Consider the following 18,568-nt stretch of genomic DNA (forward strand, 5'->3'; position numbering starts at 1 on the left):
CTTGTCCTTCGTTCTCCCCTCTTCTCTTCTCCTTCTCTTTCCTTTCTTCTTCTTTTCACCGCCCTTTCTCTCTCCTTTGTTTCTTTTCTCTTCACCTGCATCAAACACTGGCAACAACAACGATACAACACCAACCGCAACATGAAGCTCCTTCAACCACCACCAACATCAACTGCAACAACGGCGCAACACCAACAACCGGGCATCAACATTAAACCCAACAACCACCGTATTTTTGTGGTGGATCTTGTTTTAATTTAGGATAGATTCGTAGATCTAGTTAATTTTATATGTAATTGTAATGATAAATTGTAAATTTAAATAAATAATTGTATATTTATATATTTGATTTAATTTTTGTTGATTAATCATCATTTTATTTTATGAAATTTTGATTAAATTAAATATGAAGATCTATTGGTTTTGAGTTTTGTGTGTTATTTCTTGCTTTTGTCGTGCAAAATTTTTGTTTTTTTGGGTTATTTTACGGTTTTTTGGGGTTAATTTACGGTTTTTTGGGCTAAATTTTGGTTGTGGTGGTGTCGATGGTGGTGTATGGTGGTGGGATAGGGTCAGTGGTGGTGTATGGTTGTGGTTGGGCCTAGATAGGGGGGACTGGTGGTGTGGGGTGGTGGTGTGTGGTTGTGGTTGGGTCTGGATGGGGGGACTGGTGGTGTGGGGTGGTGGTGTGTGGTTGTGGTTGGGTCTGGATGGGGGGGACTGGTGGTGTGTGGTGGTGGTGTATGGTTGTGGTTGGGTCTGGATGGGGGGGACTGGTGGTGTGGGATGGTGGGAGGCTTTTTTTTTGTTTTTTTTAAAGAATTTTTCGACGAAATTTCCGGCGGATTACATTCCGTCGGATTTTCTCTGGCCTGAAAATCCCTGCCGACAAGTTGAATTCCGTCGAAAAAAGGTGGTTTTCCTACAACATGTATTCCGACGACCTGTTACGACGGAAATTCCGTTGGAAACCCCATTTCCGACGGAAATTCCGTTGGAAACCCCATTTCCGGCGGAATTTAGGGTGTTTTCGACAGAAAAATTCCGTCGTTATTTGAATGTTTTCTAGTGGCGAAAAGGAAAATAAAAATTCTGACATAACTTCCCCCGAACATTAGTACTCTCCCACTACAAGAAAAATGTCTTTTCGTAGCGATTGTACATTCGATACAATATGCAAGTATGTTTGTGAAATAATTAAGGAAGTCGTATCATTTTACAATCACCATGGTTTTCCCATATAAAATCGATACGGAAAATATAATAATACATATCCATACTATTTCTATACATTTATATAATTTTGTGAAATCGTATCATTTACAATCGCCACTAAATCCTAAAACTCGATACGAAAAGCCTTTTAAACACTAGATATATAAATATTGTTTGACAAAGAATACATAAAGTATGTCATAGCTTATTGGTAAAACATTTAATATAAGAGTTTAAGGTTGCATGTTCGAATCTTGTAAATATCATACTGTAGGGAATATTTCAAGCATTATCCCAAACATGAACCCCACTATGATCATTCACTAAAGTACGGTGGCGTCTAGGAACTTGTAAACTGTTCACGAGGTGAAGGTTGCGTTACACCCCTTAACGATCCAGGAGATCGTCAAATCCAATAGGTCTTGAACCATGACTGGTAATTCGGGGATGAAGGTACAAATCCAACCTAAAAGAGATTGAACCTGCCCTAATAATATGCCTCTACTTTATTCTGATCGTATTCATGTGCGCTTTCTAACTAACATGCAATCAATAGGTGTAACCCTAAACCTATTTAATCTATGTTGGTTGAATTTAATGCACAAATAAATCTATTATTGGCGATCACTTGAATTAGAATCAAATTAACCCTAAACAAGATTATTAATTATCTTATAAAGCGTGATTACAAGTACAAATTCCCTTTAAACATGCATAAAAAGTGTGATCAAGCAATAACAATAAATATCAAGCAACAAAATAATAATCCAAATAATTGTAGTCATCATAATAATTAAATTAATCATGTTAAAGCATAAAAATAGCAAGATCCTAGGCATGATACTAACAAGATTAATAACAAACCCTAGCATGTCACTAAACATCAAAAATCAAAGCTTCAACTCTAACATGATACTAACATGATATTAGGAAAGAAAATAGGAAGCATTCTTTTAATCATACTTGATATTAGGAATTTTTAGTTGTTACCCTAAACATGATACTAGGAAGAAATAAAACATCCTAACATGATAATAGGAATCAAAATAACAACCTAAGCATTATTTCTATATCATAATATCAACAAATCAATTAAAAGCACTTACTTGGATGCCTCATATCTCTTTCTAATAACAAAATACACATGTTAGTAACTTCAAGTAAAATATAAAATCAAAGAATTAAATTAAATAATTGAAATAAAGATTAGGGACCAAACCCTCAGAAATTAAAACCTTTCATGTCTAGGGCGAAGGCAACTTCGAACTTGACTAGGTATGTCTAGTGCTAATGTATGAGGAATTGTGTTTGTAAAAGGCTAGGTTTAGAAAAGAGGGAGAGAGAATCAAGAAATTCTTGATGGAAGTTGATGAGAAGAAAGAATTAGAAAGAATAAGAATTGATGATTGTTGAGAATTGATGATTGAAAACAGGATTTTAAGAGGCTATTCATAGAGAAAATCAGTCGGATGGATAAAAAAACAAATCAGAGTTTCAACGAGAATAAAACTCGATTAGCGCCAGACACTGGACATTAGCGTCAGGCGCTGAAGGTTAGCGTCAGGCACTAATGCTTGTCGTGATCAGGCGCTAATGATCAGTTTCACGCGTTTTTGTTTTTATCATATCTTTTGATCCAGAAGTCCAAATAAGGCATATAATATGTCGTTGGAAATCTATTGAAGTCTAATTTCCAACCCAATTAAAATAATATTAAAATACTTTTTAGATAAAAAGATATGGCCGAAATAGTGGAAGGGTGTCAGTTTTGGATAGAGTTTTGTATCTCATTCCATATCTTTTTCGTTATACCTCGGAATTAATATTTTAATATATAATTGGAAAGATAATTTCAAGATCTATCCAACCATATAAAATTTGGATAAAGATTATGAGGCACGAAAAAAAATCTGAATTTATTCCACTTTGTACAAAACAAGGATTCTAAAAAGGAGTAGTTTTATTCAATTTCAAACTCTTTAAAACATAATTATCAATCCTAACTCCATTAGGATTTAAGAGAACCTTCTAGAATATTCTAGAAGACTATAATCAATCCTAATTGCTTTAGAATCATAATTAATAATAGGCCCTCCCCTAGATCATTGGGCCGCATATAAAAACCAAATCGGGCCCAGTTTAGTATTTTGGCCATAACTTCCTCATTATTCATTGGAATTGGGCTTATAATATATCGTTGTAAAGTTAATTTCAAGCCCCATCCAAATACACCATTATTAGACCCTTATCATGGACCAAATTAAAATGAATGCAAGTTTTTCAAAAATAAGGTAAGAAAAGAAATATTTTCAAAAACAGAAAGAAGAGATATTTTAATAAAAAATCCTCATCACTAGACTTTTTCACACTTTTGCTTCGTTTGATAATCAAATGACGTGAAAGGTATTTATCACTGAGTTTGGTTTTGGGAGACACATTTAGGTGTCTACACATACGCATGTTTTTTTTTTTGAAGAAAATGAGTTAAACATTTATAGCGATTGTAATCGCTACAATAATCACCACGATTGGATGTAGTTTTTTGTATCGATTATTGAGGTCAACCCCTGCGATAATGAAAACCACTACTAAAGGCTAAGGCAACGGGGGATATTGTATCGAATGACCATTCATTGGGAAAGCTTTTTGTTGCAATTACAATCGATACTAAAGGTTAAAATAATCGCCACGAAAAGGTTATTTTCTTGTAGTGTCCATTTGTATTTACTCCAATTATAACTTCACAACCTTTTTAATTAATTCACCTTCTTTCTCCTCCCTTCACATCTTATTCTTCACTTAAAAACAAACACTAGACAGTACCACCACCAATTTCATCGTCAACTCCAATGACAAACACCATTGCCACCAAAAACTCCAAATTCCTTGCCTTCCTCTCCATGATTCACCCCAAAAATTTGATCTATTCGCTGAAGAAAACAAAGTTCAGGTCAAATCGCAACACTTTGTGCGCTCCGATTACTCACCAAAAAGATGTAGTAATTCGACTCATAATCGTTGAAGAAGACGACGGTGCAACAATCTCTCTCCTCACTGAAACCCTTAATTCTCCTACACCATTAGCTCAAGAAAACGCTGCCCAACTCTGCTTAATCTCTCAATTTCCTGTAAAAAAATCTCTCATATCAACTCGTGGGGTTTAGATTTCGTCGTTTTTATGTTCAATTGATTTGATTTTTTCCATTTTTGACTTGAATGATTTTTTATTTTGTTGATTCATTATGAGAATAATGTTGAAAATCTGTTGTTTTATGCGTTTAACTGATTTGATTTTTTAGATAGAGGTAATTTATCAGTTTGAATTTATGAATATGAGAATTGTGCTAATTGAATAAATTGATGAAATATTGTGATATTTTTGGATTGATGAAAATGTGTTGAATAATGATGATTTTGTTGTTTACTTTGTTTTTTTTTTAAGTTTCCTTTTTTTTTAATTGAAAAATGGTGGCAATCGGTTTCAGCAAGTCAAACTGGATTCTTTACCTACAATAAGGGGTAAAGTACCCTCCCTACAACTTTTGAAACTTGAGTACCTTTTTTGCAACTTTTATCAAACATTAGTACTCTCAATTATATATTACTCCAAGATTATGCATTCAAGGTTCTTCGTTTATCTCTCGTAATTCAAGATTTTATATTTTCTTATTCTCTTTAATTCCTATTATTATTAATTATGTTTTCTTTTATTCTTGTTATTGTTTTTATTAATATGTGTGAGTAGTTTCCTTATTCTAAGATCTAGCAAAACTCGAATATGATTAATGCTTGATTGTATTCGTGGTGATGCTTGATGATAGGGTCATAAAAGTATGATATTACATTTATTAAGCTCTTGATATTATAATTAAAATTTCATTGTTTAAGGGTGTTTTATTTAATATTCTTCCATAGACATGAGTTACTACTATTTTATTTGTTTGTTTATAGGAAAGAGAATTTTGACATCAAAATGGATTCAATTGCTGCTCGGGATTCAAGGAAACGAAACCCCACAAATTGGGATTACTCATATTTGTATCAAGCCCAAAGTTAATGATGTAAGTGAAGCCCATCAAGAGAGACTTGATGTCCAGCAGCCCTGAAAGAAGCAGAGAAACCCCAAAAGAGGCAAACACGTTCATCTTCTCTAGGAAGCTGCTATAGGAAATCTTGACCGATTCTCGCGGGTAACAGATCATCAAACAATAGATGATAGGGATGAAATCGGTTAATTATGGGGGCGAAAAATTCGGATAGGTGGTTTTAATTGGGGGTCTAAGTTTTGTGGGTGGCAGTACATCGGCGAGGAGACAACCAGTACCTACTGCAATTGAAGGACTGAAACAAGGGTGAAGAACAATTAATAGCACTAAATTTGTTCTCTTCGTGGAATTAGCTAAGTGAATCTAATTGTCACTTTGTCAGTACCTTGTCTACTTTTAGTGGTATTACAATTTTGCTTATTACTATTTATATGCACTAGTTTTGTAGTTGGTATTGGAGGTTGGATAATTAGTTTTGTTTGATAAGTCATTATTGATTAAGCTTTGTTAATTAGCTATATTATGTATTTCATGATTTCTCCTTTTCTATTCTATACTATTAGTATGTCAGGCTAGATTAAATAGGGGTAGGGAGATAAATTATGCATTGGATTATTGTATTGTGAGAATAGAATTGTTATAATTATTGGGTATTATGTTTATGTCTTGATTGTATTGATAATTTGGTTTATTGATATGAACTAGTCGAATTATATTTTAGACCGGCCATCTTTTGTATAGTTTACGAGTTTGATTGCTAAAGTATTAACTTGTGATACGTAATTGTCTTTGTTAGTTTCCTTTGGTAGCAATTAGGTGTGTGATTGGTGACTAAAACCTTTTATAATACCTAAGATTATCAACCCTTTGAGTTGCACAAATCCGAGCTTGTGAGATTTGTGGTTTAAGTTAACTATCTCCTTGTTTTAATGCTGCTAATTACTCGAGTCTAGAGAGCTTGTTCTAGATTAGTTAGTTAGACAATAACCCAAGAGCTTGTTTGGTTTATTTGCACTTGAGGGAGGTTGAGTGCTTATTTGTGTTCATCGGTTAACATTAAGACATATGCATGATTTATTTGATTCGGTGATCAATTCATAGTCCAATACTAATATATATCTTCCGATCCCTATTTTATTATCCTTGATTTTTATTGTATTTAAATTTTAGTAGTTTATTTATTATATTTTGTATTTTATTTGTCCTATAGTTCGTAGTAGTTTATTTGTTAGACCGTAGTATTATTTCTTCAAAACAGGGGTTTCTAACATACACAAGTTATAGTTTAATAACCCAATTCTCTGTGGGATCGACCCTAGCTTACCCTACTACATTTTAGGAGGTTAGAGTTAGGTTTATTTTTGGTAGACACGCGACAGTCGTACCACTTGATCTCGGATGTTTTTAGCATTTGATTTGTCATATTACTAAGATTTAATCGATTTTAAAAAAAATTAGTTATAAATTTTCACTATTACTTTGGTTACTTACTAATTAGTATTTATTTGAGTCTGTTTAATTAGTCAACCATAGTCTCTTGGGATTCGATCCTTACTTGCCTATCTACATAGTATTGGTTTTGTTAGGTACGCGACACGCCTATCAATGTCAACAGTAATAGTTGCGAAATTACACATACATAGATATGATCTTGGCCCCCTTACTTAAAAATTATGGTTCCATCCGCTACTGGCTGCCAAGGATTCTAATCACTGTTCATCTTGAAAACAAGGGCAATAAATTTTTTGAGGTTTTTTTTATTTGTTCTATTAATTGTGATCTGTTTTATTGTAATATTATAAAATAAAAACTAAAGAGATCAAACATGTCACTTTAAGTTTCAATCTATTTTTCTTGACACCACACACAATTAGGATCTATAAGTAATCCACTTTGAATAATAAAACCGGAGACGATGGCTTATAACTAACCCTAGTAATAGGCTAGCTACTTCAATTGCTACTAATTAATTTTATTATATCTACTTATAACAAACACTTGTATAGTTGTATGCAATAATGCAATAGTCATTGTATGACTTACAAGTGGAACATTTTATCATATAAAAGTGGAACACTATTCATGTATTTCACTTTGACTAGTTTTGACGATTTATACATAAGTAAAAATATAGTCATGTGGGATCTTGTTAGATTCGTCTCAATTTTTGCATATTGATAATTAAAGATATTAAAATTTTATAATTTTTACATATTGATAATTAAAGATATTAACGATTCAAAACATGCATCGGCAAGCGTGAAAAGAGAAGTGTTACAACTATAAAATAAACAGAGGAAGTACACTTTATTCACCTTTTTTTTAAAAAAAAAAAAAAACTTTATACTGATGCACATAAGAAAAGTAAGCATCTTTCACCACTTCACAAAGCCAAAACTAAAACAGTAATAACAAAACCCTGAATTAGAGTTAGAGAGAGTTAGAAACTATTTGTGTACATGAGGAAGAGTAGAAGCAATGTCAATAATAGCGCGGCGCCATTGCTGAAGATTGAAAGAGGAGGCAAGAAGAAATGGTTGGAGAAGATGATGGATTGCAATGCAAATAAGGAAAGGAGCAAATATTGTATTCGTTGCCATTTGGTGCTAACAAATGTGTGTTACTATCTCATTCCATTAGTTTCGGTTATGTTCGCGGGTCATCTTGGTCAGCTTCAACTTGCTGGTGCTACTCTTGCTATTTTCTGGGCTTATGTTATAGGTTTCGCTTTCATGGTTCATATTATACTCTTCCCTTACTTTTTTTTTTCTTTCTAGTTGTTACGAATTACTAATTATAAAAAAGCTAAACTTGACATATATGTTGGCTAGAAGCAAACTCGTGATAGTTTCCCTGTTAGTGATAGCAAAGCTAGTAGCATTTTTGAATTAATCCATTGTGAGTTATGAGGTCGGAATAGTATACCGTCCTCTAGTGTTGCACATTATTTTTTGGCAATAGTGGATGATTTTTCTCGTGTCGTTTGGGTGTATTTGTTGCATTTAAAAACTGAAGTTTATAAAGCCTTTCGTTCTTTTCTTGCTATGATTGAGTGTCAATTTGATAAACATGTCAAAATTGTGAGAAGTAATAATGGGACAGAGTTTAAATGCATGTGTGATTATTTTGATGAGAATGACATGATTTTTCAAACTTCTTGCGTTGGGACACCCCAACAAAATGGTAGAGTTGAGCGTAAACACCAACACATACTAAATGTAGGTCATGCCTTGATGTTTCAAGGTAATTTACCTATTTCTTTTTTGGGGAGAGTGTATTTTAGGGGCCGTATATTTAATTAATCGGACTCCTTCGGGTTTGCTACAAAATAAAACACCTTATGTAGTTTTGTGTGGTAAGGAACCTAGCTTTGATTATTTGCGGATTTTTGGTTCACTTTGCTTTGCTCACAATCAAAAATCAAAAAGCAATAAATTTGCTCCCCGGAGTAGAAAATGTGTGTTTTTATTGGCTATCCCAATGGAAAGAAAGGGTGGAAGTTGTATGATCTTGATAAGGGTGATCTATTTGTTTCTCGTGATGTTAAATTTCATGAAATGAATTTCCGTTTGAGGATGACAAAGGTGACTCGATGAGTGACATTTCGCCACCTTGTGAAGGTCAAGATGGGGTTGATATTGGCTTCTTAGAAGACATGGAGGAGGTATTGTAAGCCCCCCTCCATGAGGATGCAACAACTGCCATAGCTGGGTTGCGGCTTGCAGTTGAGGGCCTCGACCAGCCTGTGGAGCTGCCTGCCACAGAGCAGTTGCCTGCTGTAGGGAATAATTTCAAGTGTTAATCCCCTTGCTTGAACCCCATTGTGATCATACACTAAAGTATGGTGGCGTCCAAAAGGGAAGAAGATAGAGTAATAGAGTCGCCAACAAGTTTTAGGAACTTGTAAACCGTTCACAGGGTGAAGGTTACACCCCTTAACGATCCAAGAGATCGTCAACTCCATAAGGTCTTGAACCAAATAGGGTTCGGGGATGAAGATACAAATTCAACCTAAAAGAGGTTGAACCTGCCCTAATAATAGGCCTCTACTTTAACATACAATCAATAGGATTACCCTAAACCTGTTTAATCTATGTTGGTTGAATATTAATGCACAAATAAATCTATTATCGGCGATCACTTGAATTATAATCATATTAACCCTAACAAGATTAACAATTATCTTATTAAGCGTGATTACAAGTACCAATTCCCGTTAAACATGCATAGAAGGTGTGATCAAGCAATAACAATAAATAATATCAAGCAACATAATAAATAAATCATCAAAACAATTATTATAACAAATTATAATTAAAATAATCATGTTCACAATAATTATAAATAATCATCAATCATAAAAATAATCATCATAACAATAATTATAACAATCATGATATTCATGTTAAAGCATAATATAATGAAAATAGCAAGATCCTAGGCATGATACTAACAAGATTAATAAAAAACCCTAGCATGTCATTAAACAATAAAAATCAAATCTTTAACCCTAACATGATACTAACAATCATAAATATTAGGAAGAACATAGGAAGCATCGTAGCAATCATATTTAATATTAAAAATACCCTAGACATGATACTAGGAATTAAAATAACAACCTAAGCATGATATCTACATCATAACATCAATAAAACCATTAAAGTATTTACTTTGATGCCTCGTACCTCTTTCTAATAACAAAATACACACGTTAGTAAATTCAAGGAAAATAAGAAACAAACAATTAAATTAAATAATTGAAAAAGAGATTTGAGACCAAACCCTCAGAAATTAAACCTTTCACGTCTAGGGCGAAAAAAACTTCAAATATGGCTAGGTGTACCTAGTGCTAATGTATGCGGAATTTTGTATGTAAAAAGCGAGTTTAAAAAAAGAGAGAGAGAGATGGTGAATGAGAAGAGAATGAGAGAATCGATGAATGAAAACTGGTTGTAGGTGAAACAAAACGAGAACTGGTTTTAGATGAAATCTGGTTATCGAAAACGGAGATTTTAATACGTTATTTATAGAGAAAATTAGCCAAAAAGATAAAATATCAAAATAGAGTCTGGCGCACAAAAAATCGAACCTGGCGCCAGGCGCCAAGCGTAGCGCCAGGTGCTACAGCTGGCGTTTGGCGCTGATCTGGAAAATTACGCGTTTTCTTAAAATCAGATAAATATTGTCGTACAGGAGGATAAAATCGTATTTCCTTCAAAAATGCTCTTTGATTTTAATTAAAACTCTGAAAAGTCAACAAAAGTCAATTTATCAATGCTAATTGAATTAGGAAAGAAAAGAACCTTCTAGAAGAATCTAGAAGACTAAAATCATTCCTAATTGCATTAGGAATGATAAATCTATATTAGGCCCTCCCTTAGATCATTGGGCCGCATATAAGGCTCAAACCGGACCCAGTTCAGTAAATTGGCCATAACTTCCTCAATATTCATCGGAATTGGGCTTATAATATATTGTTGGAAAGCTCTTGTCAAGCCCCATCCGACTACACTACTATTGGACCCATATCATACACCAACCAAACTGGATGGGATGTTTTCTTAAAATAAGTTTTCAAAAACATAGAGAAGAGAAAAGAAATTAAAACTATCCGCAACACTAGACTTTCCACACTTTCACTTCATTCGATTATGGTTCGACGTGAAAGGTACTCATCATTGGGTTTGGTTTTGGGGAGAAACAAATGGGTGTCTACACCTGCCATAGAGCAGCCCCCTTGCTGCCACAGCCATAGAGCAACCCAGCTACCCCTGCTGCCTCTGCACCAGAGCTGCTGCCAGACCAGCAGCAGGTACAACAACCCTAGACAAAGCCAAAACAACCCCCTAACCAGCCAACTACAGTAGGTGGTGCTCCTAAAACTAATTTGGGTCATGGTTTACGTGTAAAGCGACCTTCAGTATTGCTGAAAAATTATGTCATACCCATTATACACACTAAGAGTTCATCCCCAAGTTTATCGCCTCCTCCCGTCTCTTCAGATTCTCCCTATCCTATTGCACATTTTGTGAATTATAGTCATTTTTCTATGCGACTTTGTAATTTTGTTGCAGCTATTCTTGACGATCATGAGCCTCGTTCTTTCAATGAGGCTATGAAGGATGTTGGTAGGCGTGAAGCAATGCGAAAGGAGATAGGTGCTCTTGAGGCAAATGAGACATGGAAAATGGAGAAATTACTGCCAGGCAAAAGGGCACTTGGTTATCGATGGGTGTACAAAGTCAAATATCATGTTAATCGTTCTATTGAGAGGTTGAGTGCTCGTTTGGTTATTTTTTGTAATCATCAAGTTGAAGGGATTGACTACAATGAGACATTTGCTCCTAAAGCAAAAATGGTTACTGTTCGTACCTTTTTGGCGGTTGCCACCGCTAAGAATTGGAAATTGCATCAAATGGATGTTCACAATGCCTTCTTACATGGTGACTTAGATGAGGAGGTTTAGATGAAATTACCTCCTGGATTCATGGTGGCAAAACCGAGAATGGTATGTCGCTTGAAGACGTCATTGTACTGTCTTAAACAAGCCCCAAGATGTTGGTTTGTTAAGTTAGCTGCTTCCTTTAAAAAATATTGTTTCCTTCAGCCTTATCCCAATTACACCCTCTTTACTCTAACAACAAAATTCAGCTTAATGTCCTTGTGTACATTGACGATCTGATCATCTCTGTTAATGACTCTTCCGCGGTTATATCTTTTAAGTGACATTTGAGTGAATGTTTTCATATGAAGGATTTGGGGGTTTTGAAGTATTTTCTGGGGGTTGAGGTGGCCCAAAACCCCGAGGGTATTTATTTATGCCAGCGTAAGTACACACTAGACATCATTGCAGAGGCGGGTCTTTTGGCCTCAAAGCCTTCAGGTTTTCCTATCGAGCAAAATCACACACTTGCTCTCGCCAAGGGTGGAATTTTTATGATCCTGAACGGTATAGGCGGCTTGTGGGTCGTCTAATATACTTGTCTTTTACTCACCCGGATTTGGCTTACACCATCCATATTTTGGCGCAATTTATGCAAGTCCCTCGGAAAGACCATATGGATGCACGCAGCCATTCGGCTTGTGCGCTACTTAAAAGGGTGTCTTGGAAAACAAAGAAACAACCTACCGTTTCAAAATCTTCCGTAGAGGCTGAGTATAGATCAATGTCAGACACCACTTTAGAGTTGAAATGGTTGAAAGTAAGCACTACTTGGTAGTCTGAGAGTGGCACACCCACGTGCGATGGACTTATTCTGCGATAGTAAGTCGACTCTTCACATTGCTCAAAATCATGTGTTTCATGAACGTACTAAGCATAATGAGATAGATTGTCACTATGTTCGAGATGTTGTTCAAGAGGGGATTATATCTCTCAGTCATGTTTCGACGGATGAGCAACTAGCTGATATTTTTACCAAGGGAAGCGGAAATTTTTGTATCTACTTCGCAAGTTGGGCATTATGATCTTCATGCTCCAACTTGAGGGGGGTGGAGTTGGGCTATTTATTGTATAGTTGTATAGTTGGGCTTTAGGTTAACTTAAGTTGTATTATATATACCCTGTTAATGAGCAATACAAAGTAAGGAAAATCATTTACACAAAATCTGACAATATACTTAGTATGTAACATTATTGCATACTTGTATCTTATAATCAGGCAGATCCTTGAAGGTTTAATTCTCAAAAAAAAAATAAAAAAAAAATAAATAAATGTGCATTGGAAAAATTAGGGGATATATATAAAATTTAATGATGTTAATTGATCGACTTTGGTGTTTTTATTCGAAGATTTGAGAAATTGATCAGGTACATTTTCAATTTTGGACCTTTAGGACAACGTTAACTTTAACTCTTTGGAGCAATCCCTTAATATTTATTTTTTCTTTTTCTTTTAATTTTTAATTTTTTTTTAACATCGTTTACATACTAGTAAAAAAGTTCTAATTAGTTAGAATTGGTTTAAGATTATCTTTCAGCTGAAGTAATTGAGTTTGGATATTTAGGAAGAATGTTTGTCTTCCTAAAAAAACCAAGTAGGAATTAAGAACATCTAAATTATTTCTCAAATTATTATCATGTAGGGATGTCAATCGAGTTTTCGGTTCAATTTCAATTTATCGATTTTCAGTTTGTAACGGGTTGGAATTATTAACGGGTCAGTTCGGGTCGATTTTAAATAATTTCGGGTCGGTTCGGTTTGGTTTATTTTTATTACAGTTTCTTTTCGGGTCAGATTCAAATCGGGTCGGAGAGCCCGTTTGGGCTAGAAGTGTGGATGCAGCATGGGCCCTCCTCATACCCAGCGCTTAATATTCCACTTGAAAGTGGGGGGTGGATGAGATTCGAACCCGTGACCTTTATGCCACGCTGGCTCCGATACCATGTTAAAGGACCATCTCAACCAAAAGGTTAAACTAATGGTTGAGGCCCAGTAATATGTTTTATACTCTATCACTCCCCCACACACGAGAGCCCGTTTGGGCTAGAAGTGTGGATGCAGCATGGGCCCTCCTCATACCCAGCGCTTAATATTCCACTTGAAAGTGGGGGGTGGATGAGATTCGAACCCGTGACCTTTGTGTCACGCTGGCTCTAATACCATGTTAGTGGACCAACTCAACCAAAAGCTTAAGCTTATGGTTGAGGCCCAGGAATATGTTTTGTTTTATACTCTATCAATATGACTTTAGAATTATACCTACCCCCACTTATAATTATTTGTTTTACGAGTTTACCTATTAAATGCTTATAAAATTAAAATCTATATGAGGTATTTCAATTGAGACTTAATTATATGCATCTACTTTATTAAGACTAGTCTAAACTTGTTTTTCCTAAACTAAGAGTATGATGACTGTTCTAGTAACCCTTGATAAATTAATATTTATTTAATTATTTGTAGAAAATCCGTGATCAATATGTATATTTGCTTAATTTCTTTGGTTAAAATGTTAATTAATTACTAATTGCGACCATTTTATGAATTATTGTAGCTTGGCTTAAGTGGTGCACTTGAGACACTATGTGGACAAGGTTACGGTGCAAAACTATACAAAATGATGGGAATTTATCTTCAAGCATCATGCATAATAACATTCTTTTTCGCCATAATTATATCAATAATATGGTGGTTTACTGAACCAATTCTAAATTCCTTACAACAAAACCCTGGAATCACAAAACAAGCAGCTATTTTCCTTAGATTTCAAATACCAGGAATTTTCGCATTTGGAATAATTCAAAACATCTTAAGATACCTTCAAACACAATCTATTGTTTGGCCTACTGTTGTTTGTTCCGTTGTACCTTTGCTAATGCACTTTGTTATCAACTATTTGTTGGTCTATTACACCACCCTTGGCCTTGGTGGCGCGGCATTGGCTACTTCCATCACATTTTGGATTTCCGTTATTATGTTGCTTCTTTATGTCAATTATAGTAAAGATTGCGAGCATACATGGACCGGCTTTTCTAAGGACTCGATTTGTTATGTTGTTGGCAATTTGAAGTTAGCGTTACCCTCTGCTGCTATGGTTTGGTACGTGGTACATACATACCATTATTGCTTAATTTAATTGACAACTATTTGTTATTGTTCTCATCCATTTTTTTCATGACTAACATACATTTTATCAATTATATACCCGATTTCTCATCAGTTTAGAGTATTGGGCATTCGAGATCTTGGTGTTGTTGGCTGGCCTATTTCCAAATTCGGAAATAACAACTTCTCTAATCGCAATGTGGTAAAAAAAAAAAAAAAAAAAAAAAAAAAAATCAAATTTAGTACACCCTTTTTGCTCGATTATATGTTTACAATAATAATTAATCCAATGTAATTTCCTTTTATGATTACCAGTGTTAACACAGAAGCAATTGCATTCAATTTTACTTACGGCTTAAGTGCAGCAGCAAGGTACTCCCTTTATTAACATTACAAAGTACTTCATATACATTATATAACAGTACCATAATGTTGATAGTAATTGTAAGTACGTGTTAACAATATAACTTAAACATAGTCTTTGAATCTTTGTTGTAGCACGAGGGTATCGAATGAGCTAGGAGCAGGGAGGTCGAGTGTAGCGAAACACGCAATGGGTGTAACATTGAAGCTATCAGTCTTGTTGACTGCTATAATTCTTCTAGCTCTTGGTTTTGGACATGATGCGTGGGCGGGTTTCTTCAGTGACAACACTGATTTAATGCATTTATTTGCTTCCATGACACCTTTTGTTTGCATTACGATATTTCTGGACTCAATTCAAGGCATTTTATCAGGTATGTACTAAATCATCTATATTTCTCCTAAAAACTCGCATATAGTTTGCTTACAAAAAAATTTACATACCTTCATCAATTATGAATTAATGGTTTGTTTTTGATATTGCATTGTGTTTTCGGCGATGAATAGCGGTGTGTAGGGGATGTGGTTGGCAACATTTGGTGGTCTACATAAATTTGGGTACTTTCTACTTCATTGGCATGCCCATCGCATGCTTACTTGCCTTCAAGTTTGATTTGTATGTCAAGGTAATGTATTCAATTCTCTCATTGTGCACTAAATTATTTGAAATCTCTAATCTATTAACTATTACTAAAACAGAAGATGATGACATAACCATTGTCCACGTGTCACTCTCTTGTTAAAAATTTTCCCGCCTAAATGCAATGATGATGTCATCTCTTTTTATTTTTTTTATTATAGCTATAATATTTAACATTTTTGAAATTTAAATAGTAGAAGCTTCTACATTACAAGTTTACAACTAAAAGCTATCAATTTATTGTAAGAAATTGAAACAATTTTAAATAGCACACTAATAAATGACCTCTTACATTGAACTATGAATTAGACGACGTTGAACATATATTATATCATAATTTTGATGAAAATAAAAAATTTTAAAATTAAAAAGGTAGATAATTCTTATTTATATTCATGTATAATAGTCATTTATATTTAAAATATACAAATTAATAATAGGTTTTATATAAACCGTGCATTGCACGGGTTCTAACCTAGTAGCTAATAAAGGGCTTGAACAAGGACATATCTGTGTATACATTCGTTTATATAAGTGAATGGATAAATAGCTAACTATATAGAATGAACTTTTTGATTCGTGATTGATGCATGCAAGTATGCAACAACATATTACGATACCTGTACAATATATATAAAAAAATAATATAAAATAAAAATATGAATCATTATTATAGAATGAACTTTTTAATTTGTGATTGATTATTATGAGGTGTGAAATATATTTTTAGAATCATTGTAAACTGAACAAGTTTTTTTTTTTTTTTTAGGGTCTTTGGGTAGGCTTGGTATGTGGGCTGACAGCTCAAAATGGTCCACTTTTCCTTATTACTCGACTTCGGAAATGGACAACAATCGAGCTTTCTCCTAACGTCGAAGATTCAACATTAGTACTGTTCCTGCTGGATTCTGCTTCCGGTAATGTCTGAGGGCTGGTAATGGTTTACCGTCCAATTGTCGCCTACACAGCCAATACAGATTAGCTAGCCCGGGGGTTATCCGGGAATAACCACTCCGATGCTAAAGTTAGTACTTTTGTGAGAAGAAAGTGAAGAAAGTGAAAGAAGAGAGAGAAAGTGTTTTAGAGAGAGAGAGAGATTCTACCTTTGAAATGAGGATTTGTTTGGGTATTTATAGGAACGCAACCAAGCAGGTGTCACCTATACAGATAGGTGGCACACCGACCTTGGTACTAGCAGGTGCTTACGCGGCACTAAGCAGCTCTCCACGTGTCAGTGGGACATGCCACGTTTCGAGAAGCAGCTCTCCACGTGGTAGAGACTAATGCCGGTAAGGACATGAATTATTCAATGATTAACGAGGGCTTTAAACTGCACGACACTCTTTTACCGGCATATTATGATACTACCGGTATATCCCTTACAACTAGCCCCCCAAGTGATCAGGACGTTAGTAAAACTGACGTGCTCACTTGTGATGGAACACGGTGGTGGTATGTACAATGCAGCATACAAGAATGCTTAGAAAACGAAAAGAAAATCTACGATTTGCCCCCCAAGTGAGCAAATTGACGGTAGTAACTTTGCTCAATAAAACATGTAAAAAAATCTACGATTTGCCCCCCAAGTGAGCAAATTGACGGTAGTAACTTTGCTCAATAAAACATGTAAAAAATCTACGATTTGCCTCCCAAGTGAGCAAATTGACGGTAGTAACTTTGCTCAATAAAACATGGAAAAAATCTACGATTTGACCCCCAAGAGAGCAAATTGACGGTAGTAACTTTGCTCAATAAACTAGCAGAATGCCGACATGGTTATGGTGAATTAAACATGAAACTGAAAATAGGAGGTAAAACGAATTGTTGTTTATTTAAAAATTTATCCCCCAGGATTTGGCGGGAAAATGTAATAAAGTAATGGGGCACGTGTCAGTCATCGAAGCAGGTTAATTTTGAAAAGGCGTTTTATTACAGCCGTTGGATTGCATGCAGTAAATGTCACATCAACCGCTTCATTTGGACAGTATAAATAGCTTATTTCGCACTTTTACCCTTCATTTCCTTTGCGAAAAAATTTTGAAAAATTTCTACTTCACTTCGCTCGTACTGCGCTTATATTTCTGCGATTCAAGGCTCAATTTGTCAAGGGTTTGTTCAGTTGTGTTGCGACCGGTGTTTATAAACGGAGGACACTTAATTTCCGAGTTACGCTTCAAGAGTTGAGTTCAAAAAGAGGTAAAAAACCCTAACTTTCTTTTCGATTTCTCACTGGTTTGTGGTTAAGTAGATTTTGCGTTTATTTCATTATTTGTGAATGTATGGTTCTGGAATGCATGCAAATACGAGTAAAGCCAATGAGGCTGAACTCTGTACACCCTTAACTTCTGTAGAAGAAAGAGAAGCTTATTACCGTCATAAGTTTCTGGCTGACATCGAGAAGGCTTTGCGTCCTACCAACCCCGATATTCCAGAGGACATAGAGATTGCCGATGTTGAGCCTATTAGCGTTCAATATCATTTAAGGTCAAATTTGGATTTATTTAATCAATACGGCACTAATATTGACAGGATGCCGAGAACAAAACATACAAGTTACCAACGTGAGGTTGGTGAAAGCAGTAGACCCTCTGTTGATGAAGAAATGGTTGACCCTGAGCCTGAAGCTTCGGATATCCGAGAAGAAGATATCCGGTCAGTCGAAGATAGCCTAGAACGGCAGGAAAGCGGGGGTGAAAGCATCGGTAACGAAGACGATGCAGGTGGGTCAGAAGAGGGTGGGCAGGGAGAAGGTG

The 18,568-nt window shown here is 35.1% G+C and overlaps 1 protein-coding gene across 1 annotated transcript; it reads left to right on the forward strand.

Annotated features, from left to right (window-relative positions):
• Positions 1-7,720: 7,720 nt before the first annotated feature.
• LOC145625329 (protein DETOXIFICATION 19-like) lies at positions 7,721-16,887 on the forward strand. Its single transcript, XM_081678388.1, has 7 exons — positions 7,721-7,996; positions 14,262-14,806; positions 14,928-15,014; positions 15,128-15,184; positions 15,311-15,549; positions 15,683-15,801; positions 16,585-16,887. Exons 1-7 carry the CDS (start codon positions 7,721-7,723, stop codon positions 16,741-16,743), a joined length of 1,482 nt encoding a protein of 493 aa, XP_081534514.1. The 3' UTR covers positions 16,744-16,887.
• Positions 16,888-18,568: the final 1,681 nt, after the last annotated feature.

Source organism: Chenopodium album, chromosome 3 (assembly GCF_948465745.1).
Source record: "Chenopodium album chromosome 3, dcCheAlbu1.1, whole genome shotgun sequence".
Taxonomy (NCBI): Eukaryota; Viridiplantae; Streptophyta; class Magnoliopsida; order Caryophyllales; family Amaranthaceae; genus Chenopodium; species Chenopodium album.

Bases quoted from the DNA above. Each gene is read 5' to 3' on its own strand.
- LOC145625329 (XM_081678388.1), top strand. From the start codon at position 7,721: ATGAGGAAGAGTAGAAGCAATGTCAATAATAGCGCGGCGCCATTGCTG. The intron at 7,997-14,261 runs GTTCATATTATA...GAATTATTGTAG, and splicing joins TTATAGGTTTCGCTTTCATG to CTTGGCTTAAGTGGTGCACT. The intron at 15,550-15,682 runs GTATGTACTAAA...GGCGATGAATAG, and splicing joins AATTCAAGGCATTTTATCAG to CGGTGTGTAGGGGATGTGGT.